Below are 18,350 nucleotides of genomic sequence, written 5' to 3' on the forward strand. Positions count from 1 at the left end.
AATTCTTTATAGAGTCTAAATAAAAGACTCTATGAAAAATCGTGGTTTGGGTGCTCTTGGTCCCCTCCTGGATCCGCAGTTGCCCCCATGAGAGTTTTCAGCATTTTAGGGAATTTAGGTCCTCCAGGTGGGCTCTTCACAAGCCATAAGCATTGTCCTCAAAAAGATTGGGATTGGACCAGCTGGATTAACAGCAAGGATGCTCTGGAAAACAGCCTGTTCCTCATGCTGATGGGACCACAGGTGTTCTGTGCAGCCTCCAGGCTTTTTGGGAGTCAAGAAAAGACTTCCTTGATCCAGAGCCTGTTCACCTTCAGCTGTGTGGCCTCGCTAGAATTTGTCTCACAGCCACCCCTTCAGGATGGATGAACTTCAGGGAATACAGAAGCAGAAGACAAACTTTTATAGCCCAGCAAATGCTGGGTATTTCAAGTTTCCTAACTGATCTCCAAGCTAAAGCCACAAATTATTTCCACTTTTCTTTTTTTCCAATTTAGTTTAATGAAATTCTGAACAAAGCCAGCCACTTCTTTTTATTTCGCTTTTCTCCTCAATGAAAAGAAAAAAAAATGAAAAAGCATAATCTTTGTAGTTCAGTAGCATAAAATGAAAGAACTGCAGCTACTTGTTTCTGAGGAGGAAAGGAGAATTTATCATTCTCTAAAGAAACAAGACAGCTTTCCCATTTTCTAATCACTTTTCATCGACATTGATCTGAAGATGGATTAGATGAGCGTGAGCCACATTTATCTTTCAAATTCCCTGCTCTATGCTCTGAATAACTTCATCCTGGTCCTACAGTCATCAGTGTCATGGGGAGAGACCATTTGGGTCATGAAATATCCTTCAAGCTGACACCAGAGGCAAGGAAAGCAGCATGGAGAGTAGCTGGTTCCAGGGGAGTTATCACTGAGTGATCAGCAGAAGCCCTGAATTGCTCCTTGGGTTATTCCGGGTAACTATAAAACCTGGGTGTTAAAAACTGAAAACTAACAAAAAAAAAAAAAAAAAAAAAAAAAAACAAGAACCCCACAGAACAAACACAGGGAGGTGCAGCTTGAGCAGCCTGAGCGAGTCAGAGGCTTTGGCTGAAGTGGGAAATCAAAGCTGTGCCTCAGAGCAGACTCTTGAGCTGTTATCTATGCACTGTTATCTATGCACTGCAGGGATGTTGTTCCTAAGGAAAAGATTTGCACTGGGGCACAGGAGCTCAGGATGAAGGCAGCCTGGACCCCTGAAGACAGCACAGGAAAGTGTGGAGGGTGTAGGGAGGGAATTCTGCCCCTCAAATCTGCTCTGGTCAGACCCCACCTGGAGCCTTTTGTCCAGTTCTGGGGTCCCAGCACAGGAAGGATGTGGAGCACCAAGATGATCACAGGGATGGAGCAGCTCTGCTGCGAGGAAAGGCTGAGAAAATTGGGATTGTCCAGCCTGGGGAAGAGAAGGCTCCAGGGAGCCCTCAGAGCCCCTTCCAGTGCCTGAAGCGGCTCCAGGAGAGCTGGAGAAGGATTTTGGACACGGGATAGAGTGCCAGGACAAGGGGCAATGGCTTCAAACTGCCATTTGAAAGGACAGATGGGATATTGGGAAGAAGTTCTTCCCTGTGAGGATGAGGAGACCCTGGCACAGAGAAGCTGTGGCTGCCCCATCCCTGGAAGTGTCCAAGGCCAGGCTGGACAGAGCTTGGAGCACCCTGGGATAGTGGAAGGTATTGCTGCCCATGACAGGGGGTTAGAATGAGGTAATTTTAGGGTCCCTTCCAATTTAAACCATTCTGTGATTTTATGATGGTTCTGTGATGACCCAGGGTAGGAACCCACCACCATCACCTTTCCATCCCCACCACCAGCCCAGCACAGGTGACTCTGCAGTCCGCCAGGACCAGCTTTAGAAGAAGGATCTGTGGATTACCTCAATGCATTTTGCCTCTGCCTTTGTCAGGGATTTGGGGGTTTTGTTGGCACTGCATCCTAAACACCTTTTATCCCAAATCCTCTCCCTCCACCTTAAAAATCTGCAGGTAAAGTGAAAGTCAGGGCTGAATGAAGGAGACTCCCAGTGCCACCAGGATAATGAACATCTCCAATCTGGAGCTGGTTTTACCCCACCTCTGAGAGTGGCTGCTCCCTCCCTTCCCACCCCTTCTTTTATTCTCCACAATCCTGGCACCAGGCAGGGACTGATAAACATTTCCCTCCTTCCCAGAAGCTCCTGGGCTGTGTCAGGCCAGAGTGATGGCTCTGTCCCTGGCAAAGCAGCTCCTGGTGCTCTCAGCCCCTGTCTGGGGCCAGTCCTGGCTGTCTCAGAGGCCCTGTGCCAGCCCCACTGCCTTTTCCAGCCAGATCACACATCCCTCTCTCCAGGCTTTTTTTTTTCCCCTTCTTTTCTATGCATAGCTCAGTTTTCCCTCCTATCTTCAAGGATTGCTAGGACCCCGCAGTGGAGCTGGAGGGAAATGCCAGGGTTGGAGCATGAGCCCAGGGCCTGTTTCTCTGCGCCAAGAACTCCATAAAAACTTCTTTTCCATATGGAGGGAAAGAAAAGGGGAGCTGTTCCCAGGAGCCTGCTACCAATTCCCAGGGTGCCCTGTGCCAAGAGGAGATTTTCTTTTGTCTCCCAGCGTCCTTCCCAGAGCTGTGCCAGGGTGATTAACCTGCTCAGAGGTCCCAGTGGGCACCGAGTCCTCCTGCAGCCACCCCCGAGGCAGCACTTCCCTCACAGCATCACCAGAGAAAGTCTGATCCTTTCCTGAGAAATGGAGAACTAAAAGCAATCTCCCTTCTTAAATGCCTCATTTTCCAGAGCTCTTTTTTGGGTTTTTGTTTGTTTTTTTTTCATCTTCTAACTGTGGATAAACACCTTTGGAGTCACTGAGCCCACCACAGTCACAGGTAGATATCACAATGATAAGGAGGATGGAAATCGCCCTGTGGGGCCAGACCCAAGGGTAGTTTCTGCCTCTTTTCCATGGCAGAGTAAAAAGGAGCTTGGAAAAATAAAAAGGGCCAGCCTGTGGTGGTGCATCTCCAAAGAAACCCCCAAAACTCCAGGAATTTGTGCTCAGACACCCCTTGATGCAAAGCAGTGTCTCTTCACTGGATAGCACAAAAGGGATGCTGCTTTTGTGAGTGTTTCCACGTGCTTTTCATGAGTTTGGAAGTTTTCAGGATGGATGGAGAGCTGTGGAAAGGTGCCTGGAGGTTGCCTGTCACTGTGGGCAAGCCCAGCTCCTGAGGTTCACTCCCTGGTCCTCTGGAGTTCCTTTGTTGGGAGGTTATCCCAATCCGTCAGTGGTCCATTCCTATTACCCACAAACCTCTCAGAGCTTCACAGGCCTCTTTTACATCCAACCATAATCTCTTTGAAGGCCTGGAGGTGAGAGTTTGTAATCTTTCCTCCCACAGGACATTCTCTGTAACTTTATCCATGGCTGGAAACCAGCCACATTTATCATTTTCCTTTTATCCTTCTCTCAGGAAGCCCACGGAGTGCCCAGAATATTCAAGATGCAGGTGCAGGATGGAGCTGTGCACTGCCATAATTATATTTCCTGTTTCATTCTCTCTTCCTTTCTTGTATTTTTTTCTCTCCTCAACAACTCACAGCATTTATCATTCAAACAACTCTGGGGTTTGAATAATTATTGCCACCCTTAGGTGGTGTTCCTTAGCCACAGGGCAGATCAGAGCCCGCTGCTGTAGATGTGAGCTCATCTTTTTTTCATTTTGTGGTTTTTTTGGTGTGGTTTTATTTTTTTCCACCCTCAATTTCTGTTCCCTCCATGGATTTGCAGCTCCTCTTGCTCACTAGCCTGTGACAGGGAGGGCTCTGAGGTTTGCAGATCACGTTCAGGGTGCATGATCAGCTCTGGGAGCATCCTCCCAGCATGAAGGAGAGGCTGAAGGTCGGGAGTGTGGCGGATGGAGAGAGACTTAAAACAGGGATTGGCTGCAAACAGAACCTGGTGCTGAAGGTGGCCATAAATAATGCCATCAAAAAGGGGCTCTTGTTTGAGGGGGAAAACCCAATTATTTATGAACTTCATGGATAAGATAACTTAGGCTGCCCTCTAACACAGTTGTGGATATCAGCAGCTTTGAAAATTTGTGGCAATACGGCGGCAGGGGGAGAGAAACAAAATGTTTTTCATTGGGGAAAAGGTCTGTCTTGACCAAGGTTGGGTTTTTTTCACCTTTTGGGAAACCTAATTTCGTTCCAATTTTTGCTCTATTTTTGCTTTTTTCTCTGTGTTCCTTCCTGCTGTATCTTTTCAGGCAGATTGATTGTCTCCAAAAAAACACTGTAGATGGAAATTTCCCTTCAGGAAACTTCCAGCTTGTCTCATTAAGACACACACACGAGTTAAATAGATTCCACTTTTTAGTTGCAGTCATTCTAAAATAAGCCCCAAAAAAGAGAATTAGATAAATCACGAATTTTATCACTTTTTCTGTTGTATTAGTGTTAATCACTGTCCTGTTACATCATGGAATAAAACAAGAATAACACCAGCAGCATAAGGAAAGCTCTGTACTGTAGAGTTTAATGAAAACCTCAGCTGCAGGTTTCAAGAAATTGAGAATTGAGTGTTTTACATTCTTTTAACCAATACTTTACACAACCTGATTAAAAAAAAAAAAAAAAAAAAAAAAAAAAAGAAGACAACAATTTTCTTTAAAAATACTTAAAAACTTTCTTTTCTCCCTTTGGTTGAAAATAATTTCAGAATGCTTTCACTTCACTTTGAGATGTTTACCTGGTTTGTACCTTCCCCACCCTCTAACCACCAAATGCTCTCACCCAGAGCCTTCCTCCTGGGAGTTGTGAGGTGCAGGACCAACTTCAGGCACATCTTATTTTTACATTCAAAGTCTGGACAAGCAGAATTCCTGGCTTGGGCAATCCAATGAAAGGTGCCCCCCGCAGGGATAATTCCACAGCAGCTCTCCTGTCACTGTGGAGCTGGGACAAACAACAGCCTGACAAAAACATCTTGGAGAAGGACAGACTGAGAAGCTGAGGCTGCTGGATGAGCCTGCAGCAGATGGGGGTTGAGGTTTCCTACGGAGCTACAGCAGCATCCTGGAGTGACCCCTCAGCCTCTGTGTGGCTTCATCTCCTCTCAGTCAATAAATTTTGGTGAGAGCATCGAGCTTTGACACGTCCTGGGCAGCGTGTCCCCTGCACATCTGGCTCCTCACCTCCCCTCCAGGCTTTTCCATGCTTATTGTCATCTCCACAAGATGTTTTCCTCCCGCCCTTCCCACTTCTCCTTTGGCAGGTGGCTCAAAAGGGCTCTGTCACGTCCCGGGAAGCCTTTTCATGCCCAGTGCTGGAGTGTCTTTGTGGAGATAATTAACTGTGAAAAGCATCACTGGTGTTTGGAGGGGAGAAGTTGAGTGCAACAACTCATTTAAAACCTTTCCTTTCTCTCCCCACTGAGGAACACACCCATTTTCCTGCCCCTCAGCTCTCCCCAGAGCCTTGTCTCCTCAGCAAAAACATGGAAGGAGATTTTTCTGGATCAGTATCCATGGTGGGGTGCTGGTGGGGGACTGGGCCAATGAAGCCTCCGGGGCTTGGTGTGGAGTTGATGGAAATGTTTTCAGCCTCCAAACTGAGCTCCAGCTACTCAAGCAGCACGGGTTTGGTTCCCTGGTGGAACAGGGAGCAGGTTTTGCTGCAATTAAAGAGTCTATAAATAGCTGTGCTGCATAAGGAATGTGCATCAAATGCAATGGGTGTTCAGAAAGACCTCACTGTAATCTGGATTTCATACATGGGTGGGGTTGGAAGAGACCTTAAAGATCCTATAGTTCCACCTCCTGCCATGAGCAGGTACACCTTTCACTATCCCAGATTGCTCCAAGCCCCATCCAACCTGGCCTTGGACACTTCCAGGGATGGAGCAGCCACAGCTTCTCTGGGAATTCCATTCCAGGGCCTCAACACCCTCACAGGGAAGAATTTCTTCCCAATATTCTATCTAAATCTACCCTCCTTCATCTTAAAGCTATCACGCCTTTGTCCTGTCACTGCATCTGTGGAAGTAGGAAAAGATCTGATATTCTCAAAACCACACTCAGTTTTTCAGTAGCAAAAAACCTCAGCTGGAAGCTGAAATATCCAGTCATTAAGTGATGGAGGTGGCAGTGGAAAGAAAAACAACATTTTCTTCTTGAAAACACATAGTTTGTACACCAAGTGTCATTTCCATTGATATCCCACTTTATTATGGATGAGAAGCTGCAGAGAAAAAACAATCTGTTGATACAGGAGGAGGTAAAATCACAGAATTTCTTGCATTTTGCACTAACTTTTCTTTCTTTCTCTCTCTCCTTTCTTACACTTTCCTCCTCCTGCAGCAAGAAAAACAGCAGACACCAAACAAGAGACCCTGGGAAGGCATCAGGAAAGTCCAGTCCCCGCCATCATGGGTTAAAAAGGACATCGAACCTGTGGCACAGTCTCCCCTAGAACTAAAAACTGTGGAGTGGGAGAAAACAGGGGCCACCATCCCCTTGGTGGGACAAGACATTATTGACCTTCAGACAGAGGTCTGAGCAGCAAGGGAAGGAAAAGGACTTTTTTTTTTTCCGGAAAACAAGCGAAACAAACAAAACAAAACCACGTTTTAAAGAAATGATTAAATTAAATCGGAACCGAGCAAGAGAAGTGTTTGGTTTCTTTTGAAACCTTTGGTAAGATGGAATAACTTTTGTATCGTTCTCAGCAGAGAGGGGGGGAATATTACTTTATAGAGTATAGTAGCTGTAGGTTCAGGACAACACAAGCTTTCCCAGGCAGGACTGGAGGAGTGAGCCTGGAAGAGAGCGAGGAGGAGGAGAGTGTGAAGGGGCTGCAGGGGACAAGCCCAAGCCCTGCCAGGATGTTCTTGGGTCGTCGCCACACACCAGGAGCCCTCCATCCTCTGTGGAAGCCACCACAAGAATATTGGGGTTGTTTGGGGACACCAAGAGGGGACACCTGTGGGATGTGGCCTGGCTGGGGCATTCCTGGCTCTTCCCCTGCCTCTCCCTCGCCAACTCATCCAAGGAGAAAGGAGATGGGACGTGCCAAGAGGTGGCCACAAGGACATTTGCCACTCCTGGGTGCCACGCCATGACCTGGCATTGGCTCACGGTCACGGCGAGTGGGGCTTCCTCCTCTAATCCCTCCCCGGCGGAGGAAAGGACCAGCTCCAGATCTCCAGATCTCCAAATCCTGCTCGCCCCATCTCCAGGGAGAGGGTGGAAGGTGGTAGACAACAAGACCAACAAGAAGAATGTAGGTCGTGTCATTGACTGTTAAATAGATAAACTCAGCACGGGCCTTGCAAAGGTCCTCTTGGCCTCATCTTTTTTTTTTTTTTTTTTTTTTTTTTTTTTTTTTTTTTTTTTCCTTTCTTTTTTTTTTGTTCTGTTATTTGTCCTTGCTTTCGGACTCAGATTTATTCCAAGCTGCCCCTCCCTGGAAGGCAGAGAGAGGAAAAAAAAGGGAAAGACAGATCTGCCGCTGTACCTGGAGACATTGGTAAACAGAGACGTTGCCTTAGGACATTGAGACAAACTGACAACATGAATAATGTCCACTCGGAAACAAACCGACAAAAAAAAAAAAAACACAAACAAAATAATCTATTTTTTTCCTTCTTCTTTTCTTTTCTTCAATAAAAAGAGAACTTGAAACCCAAGACCTTTCTTTTCTTTGGCTCTTGTCATTTCGAATGCCTTTCTGTGCCGTAGGACTGCGCAGGCATGGGGTGAGGATGCCACCTGCTGAAGGTGGAAGGCAAGTTGCTCCGTGGAAAGTTTGGGATGGTGGGAATACACGGCCCCTTCACCGCTGGCTTGCAGTGTTTTGTTTTGCATTATTCAGTTTGGGTTTTGGTTATTTTCCCCTCCCTGGCTGCCCAGAGCCAGCAGCAGGTTTGTGGTCCTACAGGAAGGAAGAGGTGAAGCTGCTCAGGACAGCAGGATGTTCCTCCTCATAAAATGCAGTCTTTTCATTTTGTTATGAAAAAAAAAATTATTTTTTTTTCATTAAACATTTCTCAAGGTTATTTACCAAAAAAAAAAACCAAAAAGGAGGTGTCTACATTTTGCTCCAAAAAGCGTTGTGCAATATTTTTATCATTAAAAAAAATAGCAGTGGCATCACACACAGACTTTATTTTTTATTGTTATTATTTTTGCCATTCCCAGCACTGTCTGTCTGATGTTTGGACCAACCCTCCCAGTCTTGGAGGTGGATGGAGACAAACCTCTGGTTGTGAGTGGCCAGATTGTGCCACACAGCAGCAAAGCTTGAACAGAGTCTGAGTTACTACTGTGCTTGGGTCTCCTTTTAATTAACCAAACCTCACATTTTTAGGTACAATTTTTGACCAATGGGTACAAGATGCAAAGCAATCACTTCCCCCAGCTGTGTTTCCCCTATGGGGAGATGTTGCTTGATGTGACAAATCTCTGCTTTGCCTTCCCTTTGGGCTGCCTGGGTGATCTCCAAGGACAGTGAAATTTGCCTTGCCATTAACCATAGGATATGAAGGATGGAAAGGAAAACTTAAACAAATCCAGATAGTTAAAAAATAGGGAAGGTGGTTACTCATAAAACTGTGATAATTATTGTTCAGTTTTAGCTTATTCATGAAACAGGAAAGCACAAAGGCCTCCCTCAGATGCTGGGTTGTATGATATTGTAATTATTATAATTACACATTATGAATTTTAGCATACAGGTATCTTTCTACTGTGTTTTAATTCTTTTCTCTCTCTTTTTTTTTTTTTTCCCCTTCCCTTCCCCTGCCCACCCAATCCTGCCCTCTTCACTCCAGCCTTCCCTGCTCACCCATCCACTGCAGCCGCCTTTGCAGGACATTAACAATGTTATGTAATTACAGAGATAAATGTTTATTTAAGAACTGTTGATATTCGACTTTCTCTGCTCAGCTCCTCTGGTTAATCCTGTTTTCCCATGTCCTGCCCTCCTTCCATTCCTCCCTCTCCTTCCTCTCCGTGTTCGTCTACACTTTTTTTATTTCTTTTTTTATTTTTTTCCCTCTGTACAGTTTTCAGAGCACAAAATGAATGTGTCTTATTTCTAATAAAAGAGGTGGAAACTCCAGCCCTGTCTGATTTTTAAAAGTGCCCCTGCCTGCATCCCATGTGTGCTTTGCATCCTCCTGGGGGCAGGGAGACCTCTCCTGGCCCCACAACTGCCACCTGGGCTCTCTACTCTGGAAAAGTCACGACATGGGGCTGAATTTACCCAAATTTCAGCTTTGTATCCTCTAAAAACACACGTCCCTATAAAGCACATTTGCAGGACCTGGAGAATCTGTCTTTCTGTGCAGTCCAGCTTGTTTTTATTTAGGTTTCCCAAACCCACAGCCTGATGCCTCCTTCCCAGTATTGTAGGAAGTGAAGGGCTGAGATTTAGCACAGTTCTCACAGCATTTTTGGTACAGGACAAGGGTGTGGGGTTAAAGTTTCCAGCGTGGCCATGATAATTCTGAGGCCACCCTGCTCACATCCCTGCAAAGCAAATCATAGAATTCCAGAATGGTTTGGGTTGGAAGGGACCTTAAAGATCATCTTATACCAATCCCCTGCCATGGGCAGGGACACCTTCCACTATTCCAGATTGCTCCAAGCCCCATCCAACCTGGACACTTTCAGGGATGGAGAAGCAACAGCTTCTCTGGGCAACCTGTGCCAGGGTCTCTGCACCCTCACAGGGAAGAATTTCTTCCTAATATTTAACCTAAATCTAAATCTGCTTCAGCTTCAAGCCATTCTCCTTGTCCAATCCCTCAGTGCCCTTGTGAGAAGTACCTCTCCATTTTTTTTGGTGTCCCCCATCAGGTACTGGAAGAGTCAGCCTCACCTGGATTTCCCTGGCACCTCCTGAATGACCAGAGACTCTGAGCAGGGCCTCAGCTCAGTGCACAGGGGTTTGAGGGTGTCACTCATCAAATGTGATAAAAAATTAATTGAGCAACAAATTACTTATTTCTTTGGTGCTTATCCTCGAATGGCTGAAATCTTCCAGAAAAAAAATAGTTTCCTTATCTCCCTGACGCTGCTCGATGACCTCGTAGATTTTAGGATTATAGGCAGGACTAAAGGAAGCCTAAATCTTGAGGAAATGGGCTCCAGGATTTCTGCTCTCCAGAGCCTTCATCCAAAGCCATCATAGCCCAGTAGGTCCTCAGGTGTAACGATTTATCTTGGCCTGGCTGAAATAATACGGATGTCCTGAGAAATCTGGGATGACCTATGGGGCAGCCTGGAGGCTCTTAGCCCAATTCCCCCTTCCCTGAGCCATGATCTAACATTTCCTCAACCAGCAGCACTTGATGGTGAGTCCCAGGCCTTCACCCTTCCTATGGAGGTGTTTCTCACCCTACATCTGCCATCCCACGATCCTTCGTGGACTTGGCAGTGCTGGATTTGACTTAGTGATTTTACAAATGTTTTCCAGCCTGAGGAATTCCATTATTGTGTAGGATTAGGGAAGGGAAATACCACCTGGCACTTCCTGAGGTGATGGATCACTGGCCTGGAGCTGGCTCGGGAGGTCCTGCTGTGTCGGAATGCACCCCACACCCAAACAGATGTTTCCATATAGGGAAAGGTTTAAGATTCACCTCTTGCATTTCTTACAAGGTAAAGGACCCAGAAACGTCTTGGCTGTCCTGACAGAAATTGGCTCAATGCCAGGATAAAAACACTGATGGGGCTCTTTAGAATGATGGGTTCCTCAGAATGTAGCTAGATTCTATTGGCAGCAAGCCAAATTGTCCCTCCTAAAACATCAAAGTATTTAAGAAAAAGTACAATGGAACTCAACAGCTTTTTAGGGTCTCTTCACAAGGTGTCAGAGGCTTCTCTGGCACCTGTGCTTGGCTTTTTCTTTTCTTTTTGTACTGTTTGCTATTTTGCTTTTATTAAAACTTACTACTTTTACAAAACACACCTGAAGAGCAGTCTCGAGATTATTTTAAGCCATTCTGAGAATACCCATATCTGAGGACACCCTCAGAGCTTTGATACATTTACACAGGTCTCATAACACTCTGGCCAGGTGTTAAACTGTGTCACCTCCACCAAAGGAGGCTGGAAGGAGAGAGAACTTCTCCTCCCTGTGCTCCTGGGATTGTAAACTAAAACACTGCCAGAGGTGGTGGGTGCAGGAGGTCAGTGTGGCTTTGGTTTGCACTGTGCTTATTGCAAGGGAGGGTCCCTGGATAGTTTAGCTCGGAAAGGGACTCCTGAGGTCCCCTCGAGCTGTCCTGTGTCCCTGTGATCCTGCCTTGCAGCCATCCCAGGCTCTGGTCCTCAGGGAAAGAGGGAATACCTGGGGACACCTCACTGCAGCCTTCCAGTGCTGAAAGGGATGCTTATAAAAATGAGGGAGGAGGAGTTTTTACATAGGTAGATGGTGAAAGAACAAAGGGAATGGTTTTAAACAAAGAGGTGAGATTGAGATATTGGGAAGAAATTCGGCCCTGTGAGGGTGGTGAGGCCTTGGCACACCCAGAGAAGCTGTGGCTGCCCCACCCCTGGAAGTGTTCAAAGGTCGGATGGGGCTTGGAGCAACCTGGGACAGTGGAGAGTGTCCCATGGCAGAGGGTGGAATGAGATGATACCAAAGGTCCCTTCCTACCCAACCCATTCTGTAACTATAAATTCACCATCATCTGACATGGAGGAAGCACACCAATGCTGTGGAGGTGGATAAACTGTACATTGCACAGAAAATGCAAAGTCCATTTCCTGGGCCACTCTGGGAGATTCACTCGACCCCTAAACCAAACCAGCAGCAGTTTGGTCCAAAACCCAGAGGAGGCAAAGCCTGAGCTGTATCCGGGCCAGGAACTCCTCCAGGAAAACCACAGAGGAGCAGAGTGACACAGTGAGCATCAATGCACACGAGCTTGGAGCACTGATCAAAGCAGCACTAACAGGAGGCTTTTCCAAGGCTCATTTATCAGGGAACAGAGAAACTTGTGGGTACAACGAGTTTCATCCATACATTTCCATCTGATGCAATTTGATTCTGAGCCGACCACTTTGGTCCATAAATAGGTCAGCCTACGTGAGCCTTCTATGAACTGCCATGGAAATTATCCCCTCCCCTGGAGCTGGGACACCTCTCAAGGCAGAGAGACCTTTTCCCAATATTGGATCTTTGGATGAGTCCCATTTGAGTTGTCTTTGGATAACTGTGTGCCCCGAGAGTCTCCCCTGGAGTAGGGACACCTCTCAACTTTTGAGATTCCTTAACTGAGAGATCCTTCCATGGCCAAGGTGGAGAGATCTTTATTCATGGCAGATCCTCAGTGAGTTGCTGATATCAAGCTGAATGAATAATAATGTAATATTGCCAACCTATGTACTCGGTAATAATTACTATAAACTTCGTGTGGATAATTCCATTAGACATAAACCATTGCCAAAATCTGAGACTAAGACTGGACCTAACTGCACCTTGGCTCTATCAGGAGTTTAGGCATCAAGGGGGGACACTCTGAAATTTGTGGCTCTCCTTTACCCTTTTGTGTCTCACACCTCTCTGTAAGTCCTTCTAGTTTGATTCCAAATCAATTTTCCTTTGTACATTTCTTCCATATATTAAATAACAGTAAACCTTGATTTTACATCACGTTAACCCCACTCTAGCTGATACATTTTGCAGTGGTCCTCTCAGTGATCTAAATCACCCCTTTACTACAGCTACCCACATAGGGGAATGGCCCATGTGGAGCAAAGCAACATTCCAGGGAGATTTAGGACCAGCACAGGAGGTTTTTTCTCTCCAGTCTCTCTTTTTTGTGCCTCAAGGAATGTTTGGGCTCGCTATGGTCTTGTCTGTGTCCAAGACAAATTAGGGCCTGAGGTGAATATCTCTTCCCGAGCTCCTGTTGGGACAAGTTCTAAACAGAGAAATAAAGAAAGAAGACTATTGTTGATTTTTTTCCCCTTCACAGTTTTCCCAAAGCACTCGTAGCAGGAAGAAGTCTTGAAGGGATCCCTGTGGAAGATGTCTCCAGGTGTTTGTTCACTGAGATCTATTTTCAGTCATTTTCCAAAAATGTCCCAGGGCAGTGATATGAGCCTCGCTCATCTCCTGTGTTGCAGGAAGCACAAACAGAAAAAGATTAGGCACATTAGGAAAGAGTAGCATGGCATCTGAAGAGGCCATTGATGCCTTAAGTTTTTGCTTTCATGTATTTCAGATTCTGTGCTGCCCAGAGGTGAGTTCTGAGCCTCATATTCTGTGTCAGTCAGTTTTCTTCACAGAGTAGGGAGACAAAACAAATCTTTTTCCTGCTGGAGACCAAGGACAAATTTCAGGCCCCAAAGCACAAACAAGGGTGGGCTGAAGAGAGAAAACAAGAAGGATGGGACCTCACAACCTGGAGTTGTAATTGGACAATTAAACCCCAATATGCAAATGGACCAAAACTTACGATTGTGTAAGACCTCATGACTGGCCAGCCATTTTGTGACCATTTAAGTCCACTTCGGGTATAGCCCTGGCCAGGCTCTTGTCCTGCCCAAGGTGTACTCTGGAGGCCTTTCAATAAATATCTACTTTATTCTCCAGCTCTGTCCAGTCTCTGTTTCAGGTCGGCCTTCCCAAGGCGTCACCATCAGAGGAGCTGTGGAAACTTAGCAGATCTTCATCCAAAGAGCACACTCCCGAATGAAGTCCCCACCATCCAGCTGTTTCACAGATGTTTGTTTCTTTGAAAAGCCACATTACTTGGCTGCTGAGGAGGTTGCGAGAGTCCTTTGAACTTCTAAGTTGGGAAAGAAAGGACAGATGCTGGATTTTGGAGGAAGAGAGAGGACAGATGGTCCTGATGGTCAGCTCTAAGGGGAGACCTTCCAGTGCCTAAAGGGGCTCCAACAGAGCTGGCGTGGGACTTTGAACAAGGATGAACAAGGGTGAACAAGTTTAAAACCATTCCCCCACGTACAGGATGTGGGGGAATGGTTTTAAACTGAAGAAGAGCAGAGCTAGATGGGATATTGGGAACAAAATCCTCCTTGGGAGGATAGTGAGGCCCTGGCACATGTTATGCAGAGAATTTGTGGCTGCCCCATCCCTGGAAGTGTCCAAGGCCAGGTTGGACAGGGCTTGGATCAACCTGGGATAGTGGAAAATGTCCCTGCCCATGGAAGGGGGTTGGAAGGACATAATTTTTAAGGTCCCTTCCAACCCAAACGCAATCCATAATTCCGTGATGATTTATGATTTATGCAATACACAGCAGGATGGGGGCTGCTATTTTTTCTCCTCTCTAATGGAAAATGTGAGCTTCAAAGGCACAGAAATTCAGAATTAAAATACAGCACTTCGCAGCAGCACTTTGACAAGTGACCCCTGCAAAGGTGTGGCAACGACCAAAGAAAATTATGCAAATATTGGGAATGATTTGAAAGCAGGAGAGAAAGAAGGAGGCAAATTCTACAGGAAGTAGGAGAAGTGCAGGGGAGTTTCTGTTCAGGAGAAATAAGTAAATGAAAAGAGAAGTTGTTCTCTCCTGCTCTGTGTGGGCTGAGGGTTTTCAGGGGATGGACAATCAAAGAGTTGCTTAATGGATACCAAGAGTTTCTTGGCTTTGATCAATTGTCTGAAATAATTGGCAGCTTTTTCACATTATCTCATGTTTGTGCCCATTACTAATATTGTAACTCGAGCTTTGAGGCTTCGACAGCACAGGCTTCCATCACTCGTGGGTGTTTTGCATTTCCATGGGGAATAAGAGGCCGTGTCCTCTTCAAAGGGTTGGCAACCTGCTGGAAATATGGGAGCACGAAGGAAAGGCAGAGAGGTTTGACTTGAACACAGAAAATTCAGCCTCAGAGGGAAGGAGTAAATTCTGACCATCTGCTTCCTCCACAGAAACCCCTTCAGGGCAAGCCCTGGTACCACTTGAGGTCTAAAATCCTCTCAGCCACATTTGCTGAGTTTTCCTGGAAGAGGATGAAGGATGGAATTTCTGGGTTTTAGTTTCTGCCCATGGATTAAACTCCCTTCTGACCTAAGATCAGAGAATTAGAGAATCAAAAATGGCCTGGGCTGGAAGAGACCTCAAAGATCATATAACTCTAACCCCTCTGCCATGGACAGGAATTCATGGCATGGGGAAAGGTTGGATTTCAGGGATGGCACCGGCTGTTAGTTATCAAAATAAAGTGATTTAAAAGATTGTCCTCACTAATGCTCTCACTGCAAATCAGCTTGGTGCACAAAGGCTCGTCCCTGGTAAGTGTCAGACGAGGTTTTGGACCCATTGTAAGAGTTATTTAAAAAACCAAAAGAAAATGGAAAACGGATTGTACAGCACAGATAGTCAAAGAGTTCTTTTCCTTAGTATTTAATTATCTTCATTAAACAAAGCATCTGATTTCCCTGAGATTAGATCTGTGAGCAGAATATTTTGTCTATTTTCAGCAAAACACCTCATTGTGGTCTTAGTGGAGAAAATGGGAATTCATGTACGGGGTGGATTAAAAAACTGTTGAGAGGGTTAAAAATCTATGATAGGAGTAGGACACAAGTCAATAAAAATGTTCCTTTCTTAAGCTGAAGCCCTATTTGATTTTTTTATTTGAAGCCTTGGAATAAAAAAAAAAAAAAAAAAAAAAAAAAAAAAAAAAAAAAAAAGTTGCATGCCAATAAAAGAGGCAAAACTTTGAAGGACATGGTCAATACAGAGAGGGATTGAGACATCATCCAAGGACATCAGATTCCAGGTGGGAGCAGGGAGAGGAACAGATCAGCATTCCATAGATCCAAGTGCACAGAGCTGCTGCTGCAGCCTGGGAGGCTCAACAGATGGGAGGGACAAGGGAGAGAGGTTTGGATGCATCCAGGGCAATCCCCAGCCACAGAAAAATAAAATGTCAAGCTTGAAGTGTACCAGGAAAGGCCTTTCCAGTAGTGACAAAGGAGAGGAGATGACATTTTTCAATAATGTGGTGAAATTCATTTGGAACATGAGTGTGTCCAGGAACTGAGGGGTCCTGGGGTTGCCTGAAGTCCTGATGTCTCCTTGATGGTGAGACCAGCACAAGTATGGACAGAGAAGAGGGATTCCAACTGGGAAGGAATATTTGGAACTGAGACCCCAAGGTCAGGCTTAGAGGGTCTGGGTCCTTTAATGATTTTAAAGCATGTCAACAGGTTCAGGGCTAAATCCTCTAATCTGAAGGATGCTGATGGTGAAGGAGCCCCTGATTATAAAGATAGAAATGAAAAAAAATCAAGATTGGGCGTTAGGATGTAATTCCTAACTGGAAGGTAATCCTGACCTGAAGAGACAAAAACATGGTTGGCTCAAGAGAAAATTTGGAGAATTTGTTGGTTTGAAAAGAGTGGCAGAGACAGCCACACTCAGTGGGTTGATGATGTTCCTCCTGTCCCAGATCTGTGTTCCCAAGTCTGGAAATCACTGAGGGGGGGCATGTATTCCTACCAGGAATATACAGACATGGACAGCCTGGAGAGCAGAGCCTTCACCAGCACCCCATCCACACACACAGCACTCACATAACCACGGACATGGCTCCATCCTCTTCCTCACAGACAACCAGAACTGGAGCAATAGGTATATTCACACACAAAATCTGTCTCTCCAGCAGCTGGGATTGGTCTATCCAGCAGTTTCCCCAAGTTTGGCATCAGGATCCCTGAGTTCCTGAGGCTGGTGGCCCCAGTCTAGCACACGGCCTCGTATCTCCCACCCTGCTCCCAGCCAGCCTGATTTGCAGCCAACTGCATTAGCACAGGCTCAAGATAGAAATAATAACACAAATCAGCCTTGAAAATCATTAGGAATGACTTCCCATGAATGGACAGGACACTGTGGGATCAGGGGCAGGGCTGGACCATGGCAGCCGTGACCTGCAGCCTGGGAGATGTGAATGTCTTTTGTTGTTGACAACTATTGCTGTTAATGCAGGATTTCTTAAAATTTCTGCCTTCAAAAGGGGAAAATTCACCCAAAATACATTGTTAGAAGCAGTGGGTCCAGCCTAGACTCAGCAGTGGGTTTCTCCTGCCTGTAGCTTGTACTGGGGGATTCTTCAAAAGCCATAAACCAGCAAGAAAGAATCCTGGAAAAAAAAATGAAATAAAATCTTCCCTAAAGATGGGGCTGCCATTAAAGGTGGAAGTGCATGACTGCTCTGTAACTTCCCTTCTTTTGGTATTGATTGCTGGAAACTTGTCCAGGAATCCTGGAGTGTTAAGGACTGGTGTTAATTACTCCAAATAACAACCTGTGCATACCAAACTAAGCTGTTTTCACTGGACTGTGGAAAGCCAGTGACTGTCAGAGGTTTTTTGACACGGGAGGGACTTTCTGCTCAAACAACTGAGCCTGTGTGTCCTCTGCAGAGAATCCAGTGGAGAAGACTCAAATTCCTGTTCCTTTCTGCCTATCTGAATTCATAATCCTGGAGCAGCACCGTGTAGTGAGAGGTTCCAGTTTCAGTCCCCAGGCTGGTATCTGCCACTTGGAAACCACATCCAAACTTCCACCCCGGATTTCTGTCTTTATAATCAAGGATTTTTACACCATCAGTATCTTTCAGCTTAAGAATTCTTGTTTTCTTTTGCTGTTTGCCTCCCTCCCTTCAAAATCTGTCACTGGGAACAGAAGGGATCAAAACATCTTACTTTAACCTGGCAATGAATTAAGCACAATTCTAATTCTGCTGAGAAAACCGACTTCTTGATCTTTCAAAGCTTTCAGAGACCTCTTTCCTTTGGGAAATCAGGTGGTTGCTTTTTGGGGGGTTTGTTTGCTTGTTTGTTGGTTGGTTTTGGAATTTTTTTTTTTTTTTTTTTTTTTTTTTTTTTTTTTTGGTTTGGGGGTTTTTGTTTGGAGTCGTTTGTTTGTTTGGGTTTTTGGGGGGTTGTTGTTGGGTTGTTTTTTTTCTTTGTTTGTTTGTTTGTTTGTTTTTGGTTTGGTTTGGTTTGGTTTGGTTTTTGTTTTGTTTTTTCCCCTTTGGTACAGGACCTCCATAATTCCATTTGATTCCCATCCTGGATATGGGCATCTCTTAGCAGACTTGCCCTGTTCAGGTACTCACAGATGCTTTCAAAAGTGAAAATAGGATGTAAGTGGTGCCATTTCCGTGCCTTTCCAAGAAGAGCTCTTATGAAGGAAATCAGGGAATACCATAGAGGGAACTTTCTATTCCTCTCCCAGGCTTCACTAATTATAAAACTTTTCAGACAGTCTTCTACTGAGCAGGTGAGGGGCTGAGACGAAGCAGCAACTTAATCCATGGGGGGATGAACTCCATCAATGATCCAATTATTTA

At 45.5% G+C, this 18,350-nt stretch overlaps 1 protein-coding gene and 1 long non-coding RNA gene across 3 annotated transcripts in view; one reads left to right on the plus strand and one right to left on the minus strand.

Annotated features, from left to right (window-relative positions):
• ADGRB1 (adhesion G protein-coupled receptor B1) overlaps positions 1 to 6,867 on the plus strand; it is a 286,248-nt gene extending 279,381 nt beyond the window's left edge. The window contains exon 32 of the mRNA XM_066336913.1: positions 6,366 to 6,867. Within this exon, the coding sequence (XP_066193010.1) occupies positions 6,366 to 6,563 (198 nt within the window). The 3' untranslated portion in view covers positions 6,564 to 6,867. The remainder of the gene's footprint in view (positions 1 to 6,365) is intronic.
• The window catches only part of LOC136372319 (uncharacterized), a 679,386-nt gene that overhangs the window by 405,696 nt on the left and 255,340 nt on the right, over positions 1 to 18,350 (minus strand). The gene's annotated exons all lie outside the window — the stretch shown is intronic.

This window comes from Sylvia atricapilla, chromosome 1, assembly GCF_009819655.1.
Source record: "Sylvia atricapilla isolate bSylAtr1 chromosome 1, bSylAtr1.pri, whole genome shotgun sequence".
Taxonomy (NCBI): Eukaryota; Metazoa; Chordata; class Aves; order Passeriformes; family Sylviidae; genus Sylvia; species Sylvia atricapilla.